The sequence below is a fragment of the Lemur catta genome, chromosome 3, assembly GCF_020740605.2.
Source record: "Lemur catta isolate mLemCat1 chromosome 3, mLemCat1.pri, whole genome shotgun sequence".
Classification (NCBI taxonomy): Eukaryota; Metazoa; Chordata; class Mammalia; order Primates; family Lemuridae; genus Lemur; species Lemur catta.
The window spans coordinates 69,031,281-69,050,622 of record NC_059130.1 but is presented as its reverse complement, the minus strand read 5'-3'; the positions used below and the strand labels follow the sequence as shown (position 1 = coordinate 69,050,622).

The window sequence follows — 19,342 nt, the reverse complement described above, 5'->3', positions numbered from 1 at the left end:
CAACAACTATTATTCAAAAATATTTCTTTAAATCTCTACAACCCATGAAAATTGTGTTAGCATCTGGTATACCTGTATCTCATAAAGTCTTCTCTGTTTGTGTTGCCTTCCATTCATACTTTCTCCACAATGTTTTTCCTAAATTATTTCCTCATTTCTGATATTTTCAATCTCTTTTTATTTTTAATCAAAATATACTTTCCTCAGTTTAAAAATATGTTGAAGTGAGTACCACACCTCACTTTACAAAAATCTTCCATCAATCCTATTTCCTGTAGTTCAGGCTTTATCTTTCCTCTATCCAAATTTTCTCAGAAAAGATCCTATATTTGGCAATTACAGATTAACCCATTAAAATTCATTTCCAGCACCTGCAAGCTATTAAAATTCCAAAGATGCAATAACCTCTTCACCATCAAAAAGTTTTTCAAGGGGAATCCTCATGCACTGCTGGTGAGAATGTGAATTAATATAGCCACTGCAGAGAACAGCATAGAGGTTCCTCAAAATATTAAAATTGAGCCACCATATGATCTAGTAATCTCACTGCTGGGTACATATCCAAAAGAAAGGACACTAGAACATTCAAGAGGTATCTGCACCCCCATGTTTACTGCAAAACTATTCACAATAGCCAAGATACAGAATCAATCTAAGTGCCCACCAATAGATGAATGGATAAAGAAAATGTGGTACATATACACAATGCAACACTATTCAGCCACAAAAAAGAATGAAATCCTGTCATTTGCAACAACATAGAACTGGAAGACACTTTGTTAAGTCCATGTAAAGAGAAGTTTCACATGTTCTCACTTATATATGAGAGCTAAAAATTAAAAAAATAAAATAAAAATTGAACTCATAGAGATAGAAAGTAGAATGATGGTTACCAGAAGCTGGGAATAGTAGTGAGAAGAAGGAGATAAAGTGAGGATGATTAATGGGTACAAAAATACAGTTTCATAGAATGAATAAGATCTAGTACTTAGCAGCACAATAGGGTGACTATTACTAACAATAATTTATTGTATATTTTAAAATAACTCAAAGAGTAGAATTGGAATGCTCCTAACATAAAGAAACAATAAATGCTTGAGGTGATGGGTACCCCAATTACCGATTCTTATACACTGTATGCCTGTATCAAAACACCACCTGTATCCTATAAATATATACAATTATGTACCTATAATAATTTTAAAAAATTGAAAACCTTTCAATATACTTTTTTCTCAGTTCTAATTTTCCTTGACCATTTAAAAACATTCTTTATTTTTAAATCACTTTTTTCCCTTAACCTAAATGATAATAAGAGCTATGCCTGTTTTTAGTCCTAACTGTGAGGATCAATTAATTGTCTGTTATCCTCATTGTATCCATTGCTTTCTACCCACAAAATGAAACTGTGCCCCAAGTCTCTGTCCTTAGTTCTCAGCCTTCATCAATCCCTCTACTTTCCTGAAAAAGCTTGGCTTCAACTATGACCTCAAGGAAATGACTATTGGATTTACACCTCAAGCCTAAAATATTATTTCTGAATTTCAGTTCTTCATTTCCAATACGTAGCTGATATCTCTCCATCAATATCCTGCCTCAAATAAACATGAACGAACTCATATTTCTGCCCAAATCCTTTAAATGCTGCCATTTCTGTTAAATAAGTTATTAACCCAGTTACCCATGTTCAAAATATTAGAGGAATATATCCTCACTTATTTGTCTCCTCCTACATTCAATCAGTTAAAAAAAAATCCTGTCAAGTCTTTGCACTGTCTGTCATTTGTGATGCCATTGTTGACTGCAGGACTATGGAATCAAGACAGACCTGCTGAAATCCCAGCTTTGTGACTCACTGTTGTCTGATATTGGGTAAGTTCCTAAACCTCACTATACTTCATTTTCTTCTGTGAAATGAGAGTAATATTTTTCCATATGAAACGATGAAGATATTAATACTTTTTCAGAAGGGCATTCCCCATCCACCCTAGCTAATGTAGACCAAATCTCCACCCCTTTCTGCCTGTGTTAGTGCCTGATTTTATTTTCTTTAGCAACTAACACTGTCCAATGTTCTATGGTTGTTTTCTTTTTGTTTTTGTTTTCAGCTTATGTATTTTCTGTGTCTTTCCACTGGACTTAATGAAGGAAAGAACTTTGTCAGTATTGCCACTGAACGTTGAAGATTCAGAATAATCCCTTTCATATATTAGGTACTCATTACATATTTGATGAAAGAATGATGGAATAAAATATATAAAGTGCCACAATGGCTTTCACTGAACAAGTTTCTGTCCTCTACACCTTCTTCTTTCTTCTTTGCCACTGCTATCTGCCTGTATCAACCCTATCACATCATTTCTGACCTATAGTATAATTGATCTCCCTGCCCTCATTTATCTTCTAACACCCATTAATCTGCTAGCAGTATTTCGGACTGATCGCCTTTTAAAAACTTTATCAATACCATTTATTCACAGAGTACCTACTATGAGAGAATCATTCTAATTTTCCTACTCAAATAACTTCAGTTAATCTTCATTGTATTTAAGAAGTCTAAATTCCTTAGCAAGTCATCCAAGTTCTTTCTCAATACCCACCTCCCAATTTTCCATTACTTCCTTAAATGAACTTCAGGCATTTTGATTGTCCTTAAAGTGGTCATGCATGTTCCCACCTTTGATTACACCATACCACACTACTGGAATGTCTAAATGAAATTCTTACTTTAGAACACAGGTTAAGACATTAGACTTAATACTGCCTCATTTAAAAAAAAATTAAAACTATTATTCCAAAATTATCACCAAAAAAACTAAGTTTATTAAACTATTTTAGTCATTAATATACTCATAATAATTTTTAAAGAATTATATACAGTAATAAAATTCTTCCAACTTTGTAATTTTCAGCCTTCCCTTGCATAAGCATTGTTTAATGTTTATATACCCTTTCAGATGTAATTACTGTTCAAAATGATTTTCTATACTTCCTTAAATTTTCTACACACATATACATAAATTTTTATCACATATGTGAATTTATATATATTTAGAACATATTATAAACACTGTTCTGCAATATATATATTTTTTACTTACTATCTCTTATACCTATTTTTTCTAACAGCTGCAAAGTTAACCCCTCTTTTGAACTCTTATGATTTATTTGTTCTGACATTCATATGTCATAAAGAATGTTTTTCTTATATTTTTACCTATAATTTAAGTATTCTGCAACCTTTAACTACGTATCAAGTTTTCCCAAACACTTCTTCCAATATTTTATAAATCAACAAATAATGATGGTTGAACTCAGTATTTTATCTTCTCCCAACAATAGTCTTATCTAAATTGTCCTTTAAGGCACTCAAAAAATAATCAGATATTTCCCAATGAGTCATTCATATATCAAAACCTGAATTAATTAGAGATCTACTTTCAATTTAAAAAATAAAAATTTGTTTCTCGACAATTTTATCATTTTACAGTCAATTTTTTTATGCAATAGACATACAAACTTTTAGAAATTTTCAGAAATAAAACTATTACTAATTTATTTACTGGTTGGTAATATTTTATATAAATAATACAAAAATATTAAAGAGTTTATATACTCAGATAGATCTTATAAGGTAAAATTTGCTTCTATAAAATTTACTTAAAATGAAATCCTAATGAAGCCAATTACCTTTCTTAAAGCAGGGCAGAAATTAAAGAAAAGTCGGTGGTTACATGTTTGAAATCTTTCAGGAAGGTGCCAGTTCTGAATGATTTCTTCATCAGAAATTACATGATAATCCAGTGCTTTGAGAGGCCATATACTGTTAACAAGAACATGTCTATATCCTTTCTTTAGACTTACTGGACAATCAAACATAGTGAGGGCAATGAGGTTTGGACAGGCAGATAATACACATATATTTTTTAACTTTGAAAATCCATTGTCATGAAGATAGAGGAGTTTCAGGTTCTTCAATCCACTCCAAAATTTGGTATCTGGTAGATTCTTTATCTGAAATATTATTAAAAATATTTTAAATTCCAATATTATTACTTTTCTATAAATAGCATGGAAAATGGTAAAACATTATATATCTTCTAAAATTCAATATTTCCCAAATTACAAGTTATTAATAAGCAAAAAAAGCATTTCTAATTATCCAAATGATGACTAGGGGAAACACATACACTGGTCATCTGGAATCAAGTTATCATTACTAGTGTAATGAAATGCATAATCATATATATTTTGTTCAGTGAAAACTCCTTTGTATTAGGTTGACTGTTTAAACTTTTCTAAAATACTTTACTTAAATAAAGAATGAAGGAGTCAAAAGTTTTTGTTGTTGTTGTTTTGTTTTTGTATTTTTTTTAGACAAGGTCTAGCCCTGTTGTCTGGGCTAGAGTGCAGTGGTGTCATCATGGCTTACAGCAGCGAGCCTCAAACTCTTGGGCCCAAGGGATCCTCCTGCTTCAGCTTCCCAAGTAGCTGGGACTACAGGCACACGCCACCCTGCCCAGCTGAAGAAGTATTCTTAATCCAGACTACAGATTTAAAAAGTAAAGTATACCAAATCATGTCTTATGTGTTTTTATTTAAATTTAAAATTCTGCATTTATATACATTTTATATATTTTTCATTTATTTTTAAATTTTGTTTATATTTTAGATAAAAGACTGACAGAAATATTGCAGATAGATAACATGCTTATAATATTTAAATTTAATTTACATGCAAGTGTCTGAAATAGCTGTTGTTACCTGATTTCCATGGAGATCCAGTTTGATTAATTTGATACAACTTTGAAGTGGATGAATATCTGTAATGAAATTGTTTGAGAAGATGCATACTCTAAGAGATATACAAGACTGCACATTTTCCATAGATTTTAAATGAAGGCCACTGAACTTCATAAAAACAAAATCTTTTTGGTCTTCTATTATGTTTTCATTATAGTGACTCCATTCGTCATGACTGGTTAGCTCTTCTGTGATTGTTCCATGAAACATCTAGGAAAGATGAGAAACTGCTTTCAAAAATTTTTTCAACTTTTAAAAATCTGAGAACAGACAAAAATTTGCCAAGAAATAGTGAGAATAAAAATGGATAGGAAAGTTGAAATTAAAAAAAAAATCTAATTCCCATAGAACTTTTTATCCCAAAGTATCTTAAATATCTAACATTTCTATAACTACTACTCAGAATGTTATCATTGCCTTCATCAATCAACTAATCAGTAAGAGAAGAAAATTTCATCTTTCATAGAATACTTAACTTGAAATTCAGTGAAGTAGTTAAGATAAAATATCACATCTAGACAACTAACAACAAACTATACCTTGTATAGCTGGTATAATAATTTTGCTTAAAAACACTGTTAAATAAAGGAATGCATTGAATAACAAACAAGTAAGGACAGTGATAATCTTTGTCATAATCTTTGCCAGAGAGGCTGAAAAATGCAGATCAGATGAAATTCAGGCTTTCAGCTGTCATCAACAATATTCATTTCTTAAACAGATAATCTGTCATTACATTATTTTTAAGTTCAATCAGGCAATTAGGATACAGAATTCTAAGCTTTAAAATTTGACTATTTAAATTTATTTACAACTTTTGTATCAAAGTTTTTTAAATAATTTTATGGTATTTATCATATATATGACTTTTCCCATATTATGGGTAATTTCAGCTTTCATAAAAGGTAAGTCAATGATACTTGAGAAGAGAATTACAAGCTCAAGTGGTCTGTTTAGAGCCATGTTGTAAGATTAACCTAACCACCTTCCCCATTGGAAGTATCAATTTCTACCATTGCAGGTAAACTGAACCAGTATAATTCAAATGAGAATAAATGTGAAAAGCCACATAAACTCTTGCACTCATTCAGGACATTGACTACTTTTTATATCCCGGCCAAGGCCTAAAACTATAAATCTCAAAACTCTAAGTATAACCCAAGGAATTAGTTAAAAGGCAGATGTCTGGGCCCCATCTTATAACTGCTATATCAGAATCTCTAGGCTAAAGGGCCATGAATCCATAATTTAACATGGAATTCATAAACACTTTGAGAAAGATTAGCCTAAACTACAGGTAAACAAGTCTTCCAAATATAAAGATCCAGATATGCAACAAATAGATATGAATGAACTTTTACAAACTAACCTCATTAAGTTCTATTAGGTCCTAGAATGTAGGACCATATTGTGTCCTATCAGTTGGACTCCCTAAATAGAAAATACCTTAAGAAGTCTTCTCTCCGGCTCTCCTTTCAAAGATCTACTTCTCCTTTTTGGCCTAAAGATAGGCTAACCCCAGAACAGTTTATAATAAGCGCTTATGAGAGACCATATCTAGGGTACACTGGGAAGTTTCGAGACAGACAATAGGGTGCCTCAAAAGTTTCAGCCATAGAATCCATTTTTTGAAGCCAATAACTATTCTGCAGGAAACCTGTAAAGTGAGAGTAATACACCAAAGAAATGTCACTTATTTTATGATCATGTGATCTTTTAAATTAGTAAACTTTTTGGGGGCAGGGCCTGTTACCAGAAAAATTGAGTGGAAAAAACAAGAGTCCCCATGTACTCCCTCATGCTTCTCCAACCCCTACAGTTCTCCCTCTATTATTAAAATCTTGTGTAAGTGTGGTATATTTGATACAATTAATGAACCAGTATTAGTACATTATTAACTAAAGTCCATAGTCTACATTAGGGTTCACTCATTTTATTCTAAATTCTATAGATTTGAAAAATATATGACATATCCATCATTATTGTGTCATGCTGAACCATTATTGTGTCATGCAGAACCATTATTGTATCATTCCCTAAAAGTCCCTGGTGGTCCTCCCTGCTTCCCTACCTTCTAGCCCGACAACCACTTATCTTTTTAATGTCACCATACTTTTACCTTCTCCAGAATGTCATATAGTTGTACGCATACAATATGTATGTTTTTCAAATTGGCTCCTTTCACTTTGTAATAATATGCATTTAAGGTTCCTCCACATCTTTATAAAAATAGCCTATTTTTTAAAAGCACTGAATAATATTCCATTGTATGGATGTACCAGTTTATTTACCCATTCACCTACTGAAGATAACTTGGATGCTTCAACTTTGCACAATTATGAACAAAGCTACTATAAACATTAGTGTACAGGTTTTTTTGTGGACATAAGTTTTCAACTCATTTGAGTAAATGCCAAGTTTACTTCCTGGATCATAGGGTAAGAGTATGTTTCATTTTGTAAGAAACTGCCATTGTCTTCCAAAGTGTCTATGCCATTTGCATTCACACTAGCAATGAATGAGAGGTCCTATTGCTCCACAAACTTTCCAGTACTTGGTGGTGTTAGGGTTCTGGATTTTGGCCATTCTTAATATGTGTGTAGTGGTATTCCATCTTAATTTGCAATTCCCTCATGATATATGATGTTGAGCATTATATGTCATTCATATGCTTATTTGCCATCTATGTATCTTCTTTGGTAAAGTGCCTGTTCAGAACTTTTGTCCATTTTTTTGATTGGGTTGTTTTCTTATTGTCAATTTTAAGAGTTCTTTGTATTATTTTGGATACCAGTCCTTTATTAGGTATGTGTTTTGTAAAGATTTTCGGCCAGTTTCTGGCTTAATTTTTCATTTTCTTAATTTTCTGTTCTTTTGTAGCTCATAAACTCTCAACAAAACCTTTGGATACCCAACACCCCTCAACATGGAAGATCAGAGATTCCATTTCTTCACATAAAGCTAAAGGTGACTTTATATTTTTCATCACTGAATCAGTACATAAATTTTATGTATATACACAAAGTTATACATATAATTATATATAGCTATATATAAATACATATGTATTTTTTGTGTATATATACACACAAAAAATCTTTTTATTTCTAACCATTTGTTTTTCACACTGATTATTCCATCTCTAAGTTTATTTTGAAATTTCCTTGTAGAAAATGTTATCTTCTTTCTGGCATTTATTTTCAGGGATTTTAAACAGTGCTATTCAATCACAAAGGCATGGAATCAACCTAAGCGTCCATCGATTGATGAGTGGATTAAAAAAATGTAGTATATATACACACCATGGAGTACTGCTCAAAGATAAGAAAATGAAATAATGTCTTCTGCAGCAATTGAATAGAACTAGAGGCCATTACCATAAATGAAGTAACTCAGGGACAGAAAAAATAAATACCGTATGTTCCCACTTATAAATAGGAGCTAAACAAGGGCACATAGAGTGGTATAATGCACATAGGAAACTCACAGAGGGGAAGATGAGAGGGCATGAGGGATGAAGAATTACCTGTAGGGAACAGTGTACACTACCTTGGTGACTGGGTATACCAAAAGCCCAGAGTCTACCACTATATAATATATATGTAATGAAATTCAATGTGTAGCCCCAGAATCTATTAAAATAAGAAAAAAAAGGTGTTTTTAACTAAGTATAGTTATTAATGTCTGTAGATTTATCAATCAGCAATTATTTATTTTAAATTTTCTGGATTAATGTCTATATGCCATTTGAACACATCAATGATCTAGTATTGGTATCGTTCAAAAATTGAATTTTTTCTATTTTCTTTACTTAGACAAACTAAATAATTTTACAAAATGAGAGGTTCTGCACTTATGTGAAGCATTCAAACTTTACCTATTAGATGAATAACCTTGTCAGTAGCTTTGTGACATTAATACTGTTGTAACCAACATCTTAAAATAATGTCCCCTTTCCACAAAATTCTTAAATATGTTCAAATTTTTTCTACATAAAATGAGTAATGTATGATTGAGGGAAAAATACAAGTTCCCCATGACACAAAGAGGCACACTGTGCTGTGCTAGCTTGGAGTGCGCAACAAAATTGTTACAAAATAGATTAAGCAAATGCCTAAAGATAGTTACAAGGCAAAAGAGATGTGCCTCAGCACTTTCTTGAGGCAGAGGCAACCAATGTAAACCAGCCTTGACTTCTTTAGAATTGGTTTAGCTGACTTATAATATCATTTAGCTAATTCTAATGCTAAAATCTCTGCCTAGTGGAAAATTATAGTGTCATTAACATAACATGGGTTATATGAAGGTACATGATTGTACTGTGTATGCTTGATTTGTTTCAATATGAACATGTGATGATACAAGTAAGAGCTCTGCATCACTCACTGGAAAGAGATTTAAGGCAACACCACAGGTAAACAGTGTGGGTTTATCTAGGAAGAAGAATAACTCCTGCTCTTCCCAGGACTGAAAGTTCAAGGAACTGTGCAAGAAGTAAATAGCTGGAGAAGTGAATGTCTGGGAAACTCCTGTGCAAGGAGTAAAGAGCCAAAAAAACTCCTACATGTGAAAGATTACTTACACAAGTGAATGCCTTGTGTAAATAATCTCTAATAAACTCATCTAACTCACCAACCTGGACTTGTCTGAGTCATTCTTTGGTCTCTTGGCTCTATCTTAGTTTGGGGAGCAGTTTTTCTTATACTGTCCTGAGATTTTCCTGAGACACTGATAAGGGAATTAGTTTGATTGCCACTCTTGCTTTACATGAAAACTTCTAATAAATAAGACATATAGTCTCAGGAAGAAAACAATTACTGTGTCACACAAATCCAAATTTCAGATAATCTTCATGATATTATAATACTTAATGCAATGCTTTTTTCCTCCATTTTGTCCAGCAGTCTACATTTTAACTTTAATCAAAAAGATGCTTACTTTAAGAAAAAAAAAATTCTTGTAAGAATTAAATACTAGTGTGATGAAAGGGATATTAATCCAAATTTGAGATAATCTTCATGATATTACTTAGTACAATGCATTTTTCCCATTTTGTACAACTGTCTATTTTTAGCTTTGATTAAAGATGACTATTATGATAAAAAATCTTTAAGAATGAAATACAAAGGTTATTAAGTTGACTCTCAGGTTTCATGGCTTCAGAAATTAAAAGAAACTGTTTCCTAATTCTTTTAAAAATGTTTTAAAGCAAATCCCATGGGAAAAATTGAATTAACTGTGGTAAAGAAAAATAGGCAGTATTGAAATGTTACTTTTTATTTAACAAGTAAAATTCTAAATAATTCAGAAGTTTGGCTTCTTAATTAACAAAATATCTAAACTCCAACTCAAGATGTGACACTTCTTAGTATACTCTCTTTGGCAAATCACTGCCTAGCTGACTTTTAGTCATTATTTAGATTTTGGTTCCATGTCCACGTCTCCAATTTAGTGATTATATATTTATTTATTATTAATGTTCCTCTTCCCTACTAAAATATATGCCTGTTGAGAACAGAAAATTTGTTTTATAGTTAGTTATATTTTTTTTAATTTTAGCATGGGGCCTAGAACTAAGTCAGATTTCAATAAACATCTAACTAACATTGGCTGAAGCTTCAGTCTTATGGATCTCAACTGAACTGCCACAACCAAGATGGTTCATTCCCATGTCTGATGCTTTGGCAAGGACAGCTGGAAGGTAAGGTTCAGCTGGAATGCTGAAACAACCAGGCCTTTGTCTCTGTACTGTCTCAAGGCCTTTCCATCTTGACCTGGCCTCTCCATGTCATCTATCCATGTGTGTCTGCAATAGGGCAGCCAGACTTTCTAAATGCTTGACTCAGGGCTGCCAAAAGCACAGAAGCAGAACCTGTTGGCTTTCTTAAGGTTTACACCAAACTGGTAAAGCATCTCCTCACCCTCAGCCACATTCTATTGGTTAGAACAAGTTCTTTCGATTTTTCAAGAAGTTTGTAAGTTAGGTAAGTAAAAATGAACTGAAATATAAGTTGTTCTGAGCTTGGTGACCTCCAGAAAGTTACGTACCCTGTGTCTTGGTTTCCTCATCTGTAAATTGAGGATAATAATGGCACTTAATTCACAGAACTCTTATGTGGACAAAATGAGTTGACATAAATGCTTCAGAACAGTGTCTGGCACTTAGCAAGCCCTATAAAGTATATTACTAACTAAGATAAATACCTAGTTCAACTAACAATTTAAGATAGAATGTATAGGCCAGGTGCGGTGGCTCACGTCTGTAATCCTAGCACTCTGGGAGGCTGAGGCGGGAGGATTGCTTGAGGTCAGGAGTTCGAGACCAGCCTGAGCAAGAGCAAGACCCCCATCTCTATTAAAAATAGAAAGAAATTATCTGGACAACTAAAAATATACGTAGAAAAAAATTAGCCGGACATGGTGGTGCATGCCTGTAGTCCCAGCTACTCGGGAGGCTGAGGCAGTAGGATTGCTTAAGCTCAAGAGTTTGAGGTTGCTGTGAGCTAGGCTGACACCATGGCACTCTAGCCTGGGCAACAGAAAATGTATACTTCAAAAAGTAAATCAAGGGACTTGAGGTTTCCAATATAACATGATAGGAGTTTATAGGTTAAGAAGCTGAACAAACTGAACATCAATTCTACTTACATTTGCCAGAGAAGTGAGTTCACAGGCAAATTGCTGCCCCCAAATTGGAGTGACAGACAGGCAGATATAGAGATTCATCAGAACCAAACAGAGATATGGCAGAGATACTGGAATTATCAGACTGGGAATTAAAAACAACTGTGATTAATATGCTAAGGGTTCTAATGGAAAAAGCAGACAACATGCAAGAATGAATGGATAATGTAAGTGGAGAGATTTCCCAAGAAAGAATTAAAAAGAAATGTAAGAGATCAAAAATGCTATAATAGAAATGAAGAATGCCTTTGATGGGCTCATTGGTAGACTGCAAATGGCTGAGGAATCTCTGAGTTTGAGGATATATCAATAAAAACTTTCAAGACTGAAAAGCAAAGAGGAAAAAAATTGAAAAGAAAAAAAAATAAACAGAACAAAATATGCCCAAAATGTGGGACAACTTCAAAAGGTGTAATGTAGGTGAAATGCCAATACTAGAAGAAAGAAACAAACTGAAGCAACATTTGAATGAACAATGACTGAGAATTTCCTCAAACTAATGTCAGACACCAAACCACATATACAGCAAGCGAAGAGAACATCACCACAGGATAAATGTCAAAAACAAAACAAAAACAAAAACCCACACTTAAACATATCATATTCAAACTTCATAAAATCAAAGATAAAAAAAAAACTTGAAAGAAGCCAGAGGAAAAAAATACATCTTACCTATAAAGAATCAAAGATAAGAATTATATTTGACTGCTCAGAAACCATGAAGGCAGAAGAGAGTAGAGTAAAATATTTAAAGTGTTGAGAAAAAAATCCAACCAACCTAGAATTCTGTACCATACAAAATTATTCTTCAAAAGTGAAGGAGAAATAAAGACTTTCTCAGACAAAAATTGAGGCAATTTATTACCAGTAGACCTGCCTTACAAGAAATCTTAAACGGAGTTCTTCAGAGAGAAAGAAAATGATACAGATCAGAAACTCAGATCTACGTAAAGGAAAAGCATTGGGAAAGGAAAACATGAAGATAAAATAAAAATCTCTTATTTTTCATATTCTTAATTGAACTAACAGATATCAGTTTGTCCAAAATAATAATAGCAACTGTATTTAATTGATATCTATCAACTACTTCATCTAACAATAGCAGAATACACATTCTTTTCAAGCTCACATGGAACATTCATTCACCAAGAGAGATGACATTCTGGGCCATAAAACATATATTAACAAATTTAAAAGAATAGAAATAATACAATGTCTGCTCTCATATCACAATGGAATAAAATTAAATATCAATAATAGAAAGGTGGAAAATTCCAAAATACTTGGGATATTAAACAACACACTTCTAAATAATACATGGGTCAAAGAAGAAATTTTGAGAAATTTTAAAATAAAACTAATAAAAATGAAATATACAACTTACCAAAATTCGTGGGATGAAGTGAAAGCAGTGCTTAGAGGAAACTGTATAGCACGGAATGCACATATTAGAAAAGAATAAAGATCTAAAAATAATCTAAGCTTCCATCTTAAGGAAATAGAAAAACAAGAGCAAATTAAATCCAAAGTAAACAGAAGAAAAGTAAATAATAAATACAGTAAGTGAATTTTGAAAAAATTATAATTCTTGATTATATTTTCAAACATTGCATGGGGGGCTATTTTGTCATTATCTCATTCCAGAAGACTCCATAAAGATGTATAGGCTCTATAAAAATTAAATACTTTACCCAGGTTATATGAAGGTTCTTTCATGATAAAAAGCAGGCAACTAACTGTTAACCTGCCTTTCAGAGCTTTAGTGAAGGGGGAGGGGCTTCCCGAATACTCTCTGTGGTTCCTTTTTACCATATAATAATAAATCTTACTCCACAGTAAGATCTCTTCCTTATCTGTCAGGGCATTCAAAAGTTATCTTAATGCTCAAATACCAAGTCTCACCCCAAGTGCCTAAAAACGTATTTTTTTATTCTTCTTAACTGACTTTGTTTTGTATGTATTCAATTTTTTAAACTATTCTCAATCGATTTTTTTACTTGGTGTGATATGAATTCTAAAATAAATTAGTCTCATTAGCATTCTTTCCCATACATTACATTAATTTATATTAATGTTCTGTGTTACATTAATATGTACCTCCACGAACAACATTTATTTGCCAGTATATAAACAACCTTAATATTTTTTTGGAATTCCACAATAGAACATTATAATATGATACCAAGTTATTGCTATCAAAAGGAAAAATTAACATATGATTAATAAATTATAGGAATATATGTAGTTTATTTTCATTAAAAAACTAGTATTCTACATTCAGAATACAAAGTATGTTTTACTTATTCAGACTATTCAGTTAAATAATCTGTCACATTTTCCAAACATTTTGGACAAGTGTGGATTTTTCATATTTTGTTTTAAACTGCCTCATGCAGTCTTTTAGGATTTTTATTACACATGAGAATAACTAGAAAAACACAAAAGCCCAGGCCCCACAGCACATCTTCTGAATCATTTTGCTGCAGCTATGGGACTAGGTGATTCTACTGCCCACCATGAGAAGCTAAAAACCACTGCAATTGGTATCTTCTCCTCTACTTAGTTAAAAGCCTGCTTACCAATTGCTGTCAATTTTAAATATGACCACAAAAGAAGTCATATTTAAAATTGGCTTTGTTCATTTTAGACTTTGATAATTTTACAATTACTTTGTGGAATGTACACACAGATTATAAATTATCAAGTTCAAATAATATAATGTTCAAAAAGCAAATTTAGTTTAAGTATAGCAACACATTACAGAAAGCATCAAGGCCCCAATTACAGCTTCAAAAAATTCTGCAGTTAAAAATCAGTACCATTATCATCAAACTTTCCCTTAGTTTTGTTATCTACTAAAGTGCTAATTTTAAAATTATCATACATTGTTAATCACACTAAATAACCCATGTCTATAAAATACAATGTAAGTCAATTATAAATGTCATCTTTACTCCCAACTTTTTCCATTAAAAAAAATAGTAGCACACACACGTAGAATCATGTTATAATTAATAAGTAAATCAAATACTGAGAAATTTTGTGTATTTCCTTTCCAAATATAATATATAATAAATATTGAAAATAAATTGTTCCAAAAAATGTTTTGTTGACTTAACACTCATTTACTTACATTTTTAGATACTAGGAATGCAGACACATTTTTAAGTAAAAATTAGCATATCGTTAAGTATTAGATTTGATGGTCTATATGCAAATAACTTATTTCATAAGCATTAACTATATTATTAAATAAAAGGAATTCTGAATACTGGACTCCAGAATTATCACAATAGCTGCCAACATATCTGCATGCAAATTAAAATCACAAAAAAGAAGAAAAATTAAGTTTTACTTTTTAGAAGTCTAACTCTAAGGGTAACAATAATATTTTACACATTGTGGTTGCCAACTTTATTTTCAGTTTAGAATGTCTGCAACATATTAAGCCCATCTCTATTAACAAAATAAAGCAATTATATTTTAAAAATACTTTTTATTTGGATAACAGATTTATTGAGTCAATTGTTTTGAAGAAGAATTGCCATGATTTTATATCACAGAAAAAAAATGTATTTTAAAAATTAAGGAGAGGAGATTCTAATAGAACAGCCAGACCAGTACATGTCTCCTGGCAGATGAAAATAAAACATGGTGGGTTTATAAATTAATATAAATAACCCTGATAGTTTGAAACATTACATTTTCATGGCACATTCCACATGTTTTCAAATGACATAAAAAGTCATTTAGAACAAGGAATCAGGATTCATTTGCAATAATCACTTTTTTTTTCTTCAATTGTATTAGCTTTTTAAAATTTATTAATAGAAGGCTGCATATTTCTGTTCAGGAAAAAAAGCTTCCATGAGACACCATTTTTCAACTTTTCTTTTTATTCCACCATTACAGACTTAAAAAGCAAAGCATAAACCTAAAAAAACTAAAAGGTGGTAAGCCAGAAGATAGATATAGAACAATCAAAACATCCACAGAAAAACATCTGCACAGAAATCACAAGCTCTTAATAAGGAAAGTTTGGCACAACAAATACTTCTAGCCCAAACAATCCTTGGTTAGAAATTAAAAAAACAGATTTTCCATCTCCTAAAATTGAGCCATTAATATATTTCTATTCAATGTAATACAGATTATATTACACTAATTAAAATTTATTATAGTTCTTGACTCAACTAATTTAGATTCTTCAACCACTTGCCCTCTCCCTGTCCTCTCCCTCCCCAAAATACTCATGCTGCTATCTGGACCAAGTAGATTATGATTATACTACCTAGGGAATTCCACTTAAAACAAATCTACAGAAAACTAACGGAGAAAATAAAATAGAAGTTTGGGGTTGGGGGTGGGGGGTGTTTTTCCCTGCACTACAGAAAGGTGAGAGGAAGTGAGGGTTCCTTCAACAGAGCACAGTGAGAAAAATATATTTAAGAAGTAAGTTGGGGCCCAGGCCTGATGACTCACACCTGTAACCCTAGCACTCTGGGAAGCCCAGGCAGGAGGATCACTTGTGCTCAGGAGTTCAAGACCAGACTGAGCAAGAGTGACACCTTGTCTCTACATAAAATAGAAAAAAATAGCAGGGATGTTGGTGTGTGCCTGTAGTGCCAAGCTACTCGGGAGGCTGAGGCAGGCAGATAGCTTGAGCCCAGGAGTTTGAGGTTGCTGTGAGCTAGGCTGATGCCCCGTACTCTAGCCTGGCAACAGAGCAAGACTCTGTCCACCCCCTACAAAATAAATAAATGAATAAGTTGAGAATGGCTAGCTGAGTAAATAAATTCAATTAAATAAAAAAAACTGTAAAAAGAGAATGTTTCCTTTTGCAGCATTTCAGGAAGAGTAGGAGGAGGAAGCAGGTTAAACAGAGAGATGAAGCCAAGTATTGGAAACTAGAATAGGCCTACCTAGCATGGCCTGATCATGTCATATACCATGAGCTCCATGGTCCATAATCCAGGGCCCTCTTCATCTGGCTTCAACTTCTTCAGGCACAGAAGATGAGAATACTAAAATGTGTTTCTCTACAACTTCTAGTACAACAGTGTTAGTTATGTATATAGTAATAAAAAAAAACAATCTAACTGGCATTAGCTGCAAATGGGCAAAAGACACCTTATTGATGGAAATGTTCTAAACCTAGATTGCAGTAATGGTTGCTCAACTCAGAAAATTTACTAAAAATCATTAAATTGTTCACTTAAAACAGGTGAAGTTAATGGCAAATAAAGTTGTTTAAAAAAATTTCACTGTTTTTTATGACAGCTCTTCTTTAAGAGAAAAAAAAGCCCAAATACCTCCACAGAATATTATTCTTCAATTTATTATACTCCAGTTTGTTTAGCAGCCTTGTTTAAATGTGGAATACAAAATTAAACACATTATTTCCAGTGTGTTTGATTGGTACAGAATTAATGGGCCTAATACTAGCTGGATTGGTGTATTTTACTCTGGTAAAATAATATTCATAAACACCTGGAAAATACTCTGTGGCAAATACTGCAATAACACAATAACACTCTGGTAGTTTAAGATTAAAACAATCATAACATAGTTTTATTATATAAAATATAAAGTAATAAACTGTCTTGATTTTTTATCCCGAACAATCAACTGACAAGGAAATTTACTCCCGGATTGTATTTTTTCTAATTTTTTACTTAAAAATTAACATTAATAAAAATTTAAGAAAAGAAAGAAAAGAGGGAGAACAAAAACCATAGGTCTTATGGTATATTTACTTCCAGCATATTTTATGTGAGTAACGTAGTCATATTGGGAAAAAATAATGTGTTTCTATGGCCATCCTTCCCAGGTCCAAGAAATACTCTATTTAATACTCTATGTGACAGAGTCTATTACATCACCCTGTTTTAGTACCCTCTGTTCTTGCCACTATCTGATTGTTTTAAATTTGATTATTTTTTCATTGTTTACTTTACCTTATTAGAATGTAGTCCCCAAACATACAGGCTCTGTTAACTTTCATTCCCCAGGGAGCTCACCTAGTTCCACAGTTTAAAATTAATTCCACCTATACACTGACAACTCTACTTCTAACACAGACTTTTCAAATTCCTGGCCTCAAGTGATCCTCTGGCTTTGGCCTCCTGAAGTGTTGGGATTACAGACATGAGCCACCATGCCTGGCCATTCTAACCCAGACTTCTCTCCTGAATTCTAGACTCACATGTATAATACACAGACACATACATACACAAACTTTCATTACATATGCATTACATACATACGTCTCTTTACTACACATCCAAAACCAAATTCTGGACTCTACCTATTACCCCACCAATCTTACACATCCAAAATCTTTCCCATCTCAATTTATGGCCAATTCATTCTTAGGCAGTCATCCTTGACCCCTCTCTTTCTCTCACACTCCACACCCATTCCCTCAGCACATTTTATTGCTTTTGTCTTCAAAATATATCCAGAATCTGACCAACTTCTCTTCATCCTCACAGTTGGCATCTTGGTCAAGCCTTCAATAATTCTCACTGTATTATTGCAGTAGCCTTCAAACAAGTTCCCCTTCTATCATTTCCCCACCCCCCATCATAATCTATTCTCATATTTCCGAGTGATCTCTTTAAATATAAGGTAAGTCAGTTCAAACCCCTGCAATGGCTTCGTTTCACTCAAGAGTAAAAACCAAAATCATTTCTATGGCCTTTTGTTACCTCTGACCTTCTCTCTTGCTACTGCCTCTTTTGCTCACTCTCACTCAAGTCTTCTGTATTTTCTAAATGTTTTCAATAAGACTGTTTATTAACAAAAAGGAAAATTTTAAATGATAAAGCTATGAATGAGTAATCTGCCTTTTCACCCCAATGCTTAGTACAGAATTAAATAACAGGGTCAAGTCTTTAGAAGAAAAACAAATTTTATGACAAGAGCTTATAGTGCCGTGAATGCCTATATGCCTGATTAAGACTTTAAGAAACAGGGTTCTCAAATAAATGGTATGGTGCAGTAGAACAAGCTCTGGTTTTGATATTGAAATAGATTCCTTAAACCTTCCATTACTTACTAATTCTGATACCCTAAGTCAATATTTTTTCTGATTCACAGCTTTCTTATGTGAATAGAGGAAGAGTTTAATCTGTAAAACTCACCATAAACTTGGTGCTCCACAAGAGAAATACCTATACATAGCTACCAAAAATACATCTAGTAAGGCTTACTTATTTCTAAAAATGTTATTGAATATTCTAGATTAATCTACATAAACAACAAGATGACAGAGAAGCACCCAAAATACTACAAATGTTTGAAGCCTGGTTGAAGACTCAATTTTATACAATTTTCAAAGACAACATTGGGGAGGCTGGCATGTGTAGCCTAAGCAGCAAACCCAAACAGAGAGGTGGGGTGGCTCACTCTCTAGGAGCCGCAAGGGCAAAGAAACCACAAACTTAAGGTTTCTAAAAAGAATAGATTTCAAATATTCGGACTGTGTGTGTATCTCCAACCAGGTTGGGGTCAGATGGCTGCAGATGACGCGGGGTAGAAATCTGTCAAGACTTACAAATCTCAGTCAGGACGAATCGCCTAACTGAGAAAGTTAGACACCAGCTTGTAGTTTCGTCTTCCCCTCAGTGGGTCGGCTGTAACAATTTTGCCACCCAACCTGAACCACTCACCGGGTCAATGGGGCTGTAAAGCCTTATGAGTTGGGAACAGGAGGCCCAGACCCGACACAGTCCGACAAATCGCTAGGTGGCCATCTGCTCCAGAGACCGTTACTAAGGAAACGAGGTAAGGTTCAGGGCTCACCCCATCCTGGCTTCCGCAGTGCAGGCCAAGGCGCTCTGGGGGCGTGGTT

General features: G+C 33.1%; 1 protein-coding gene across 1 annotated transcript in view; it reads right to left on the bottom strand.

The window, feature by feature from the left end:
* LRRIQ3 (leucine rich repeats and IQ motif containing 3) overlaps positions 1-19,316 on the bottom strand; it is a 128,837-nt gene extending 109,521 nt beyond the window's left edge. Inside the window, exons 1-3 of the mRNA XM_045547745.1 lie at positions 19,161-19,316; positions 4,765-5,013; positions 3,691-4,014 (exon numbers count right to left, since the gene is read on the bottom strand). Coding sequence (XP_045403701.1) covers positions 3,691-4,014; positions 4,765-5,013 — 573 coding nt within the window. The 5' untranslated portion in view covers positions 19,161-19,316. The remainder of the gene's footprint in view (positions 1-3,690; positions 4,015-4,764; positions 5,014-19,160) is intronic.
* Positions 19,317-19,342: the final 26 nt, after the last annotated feature.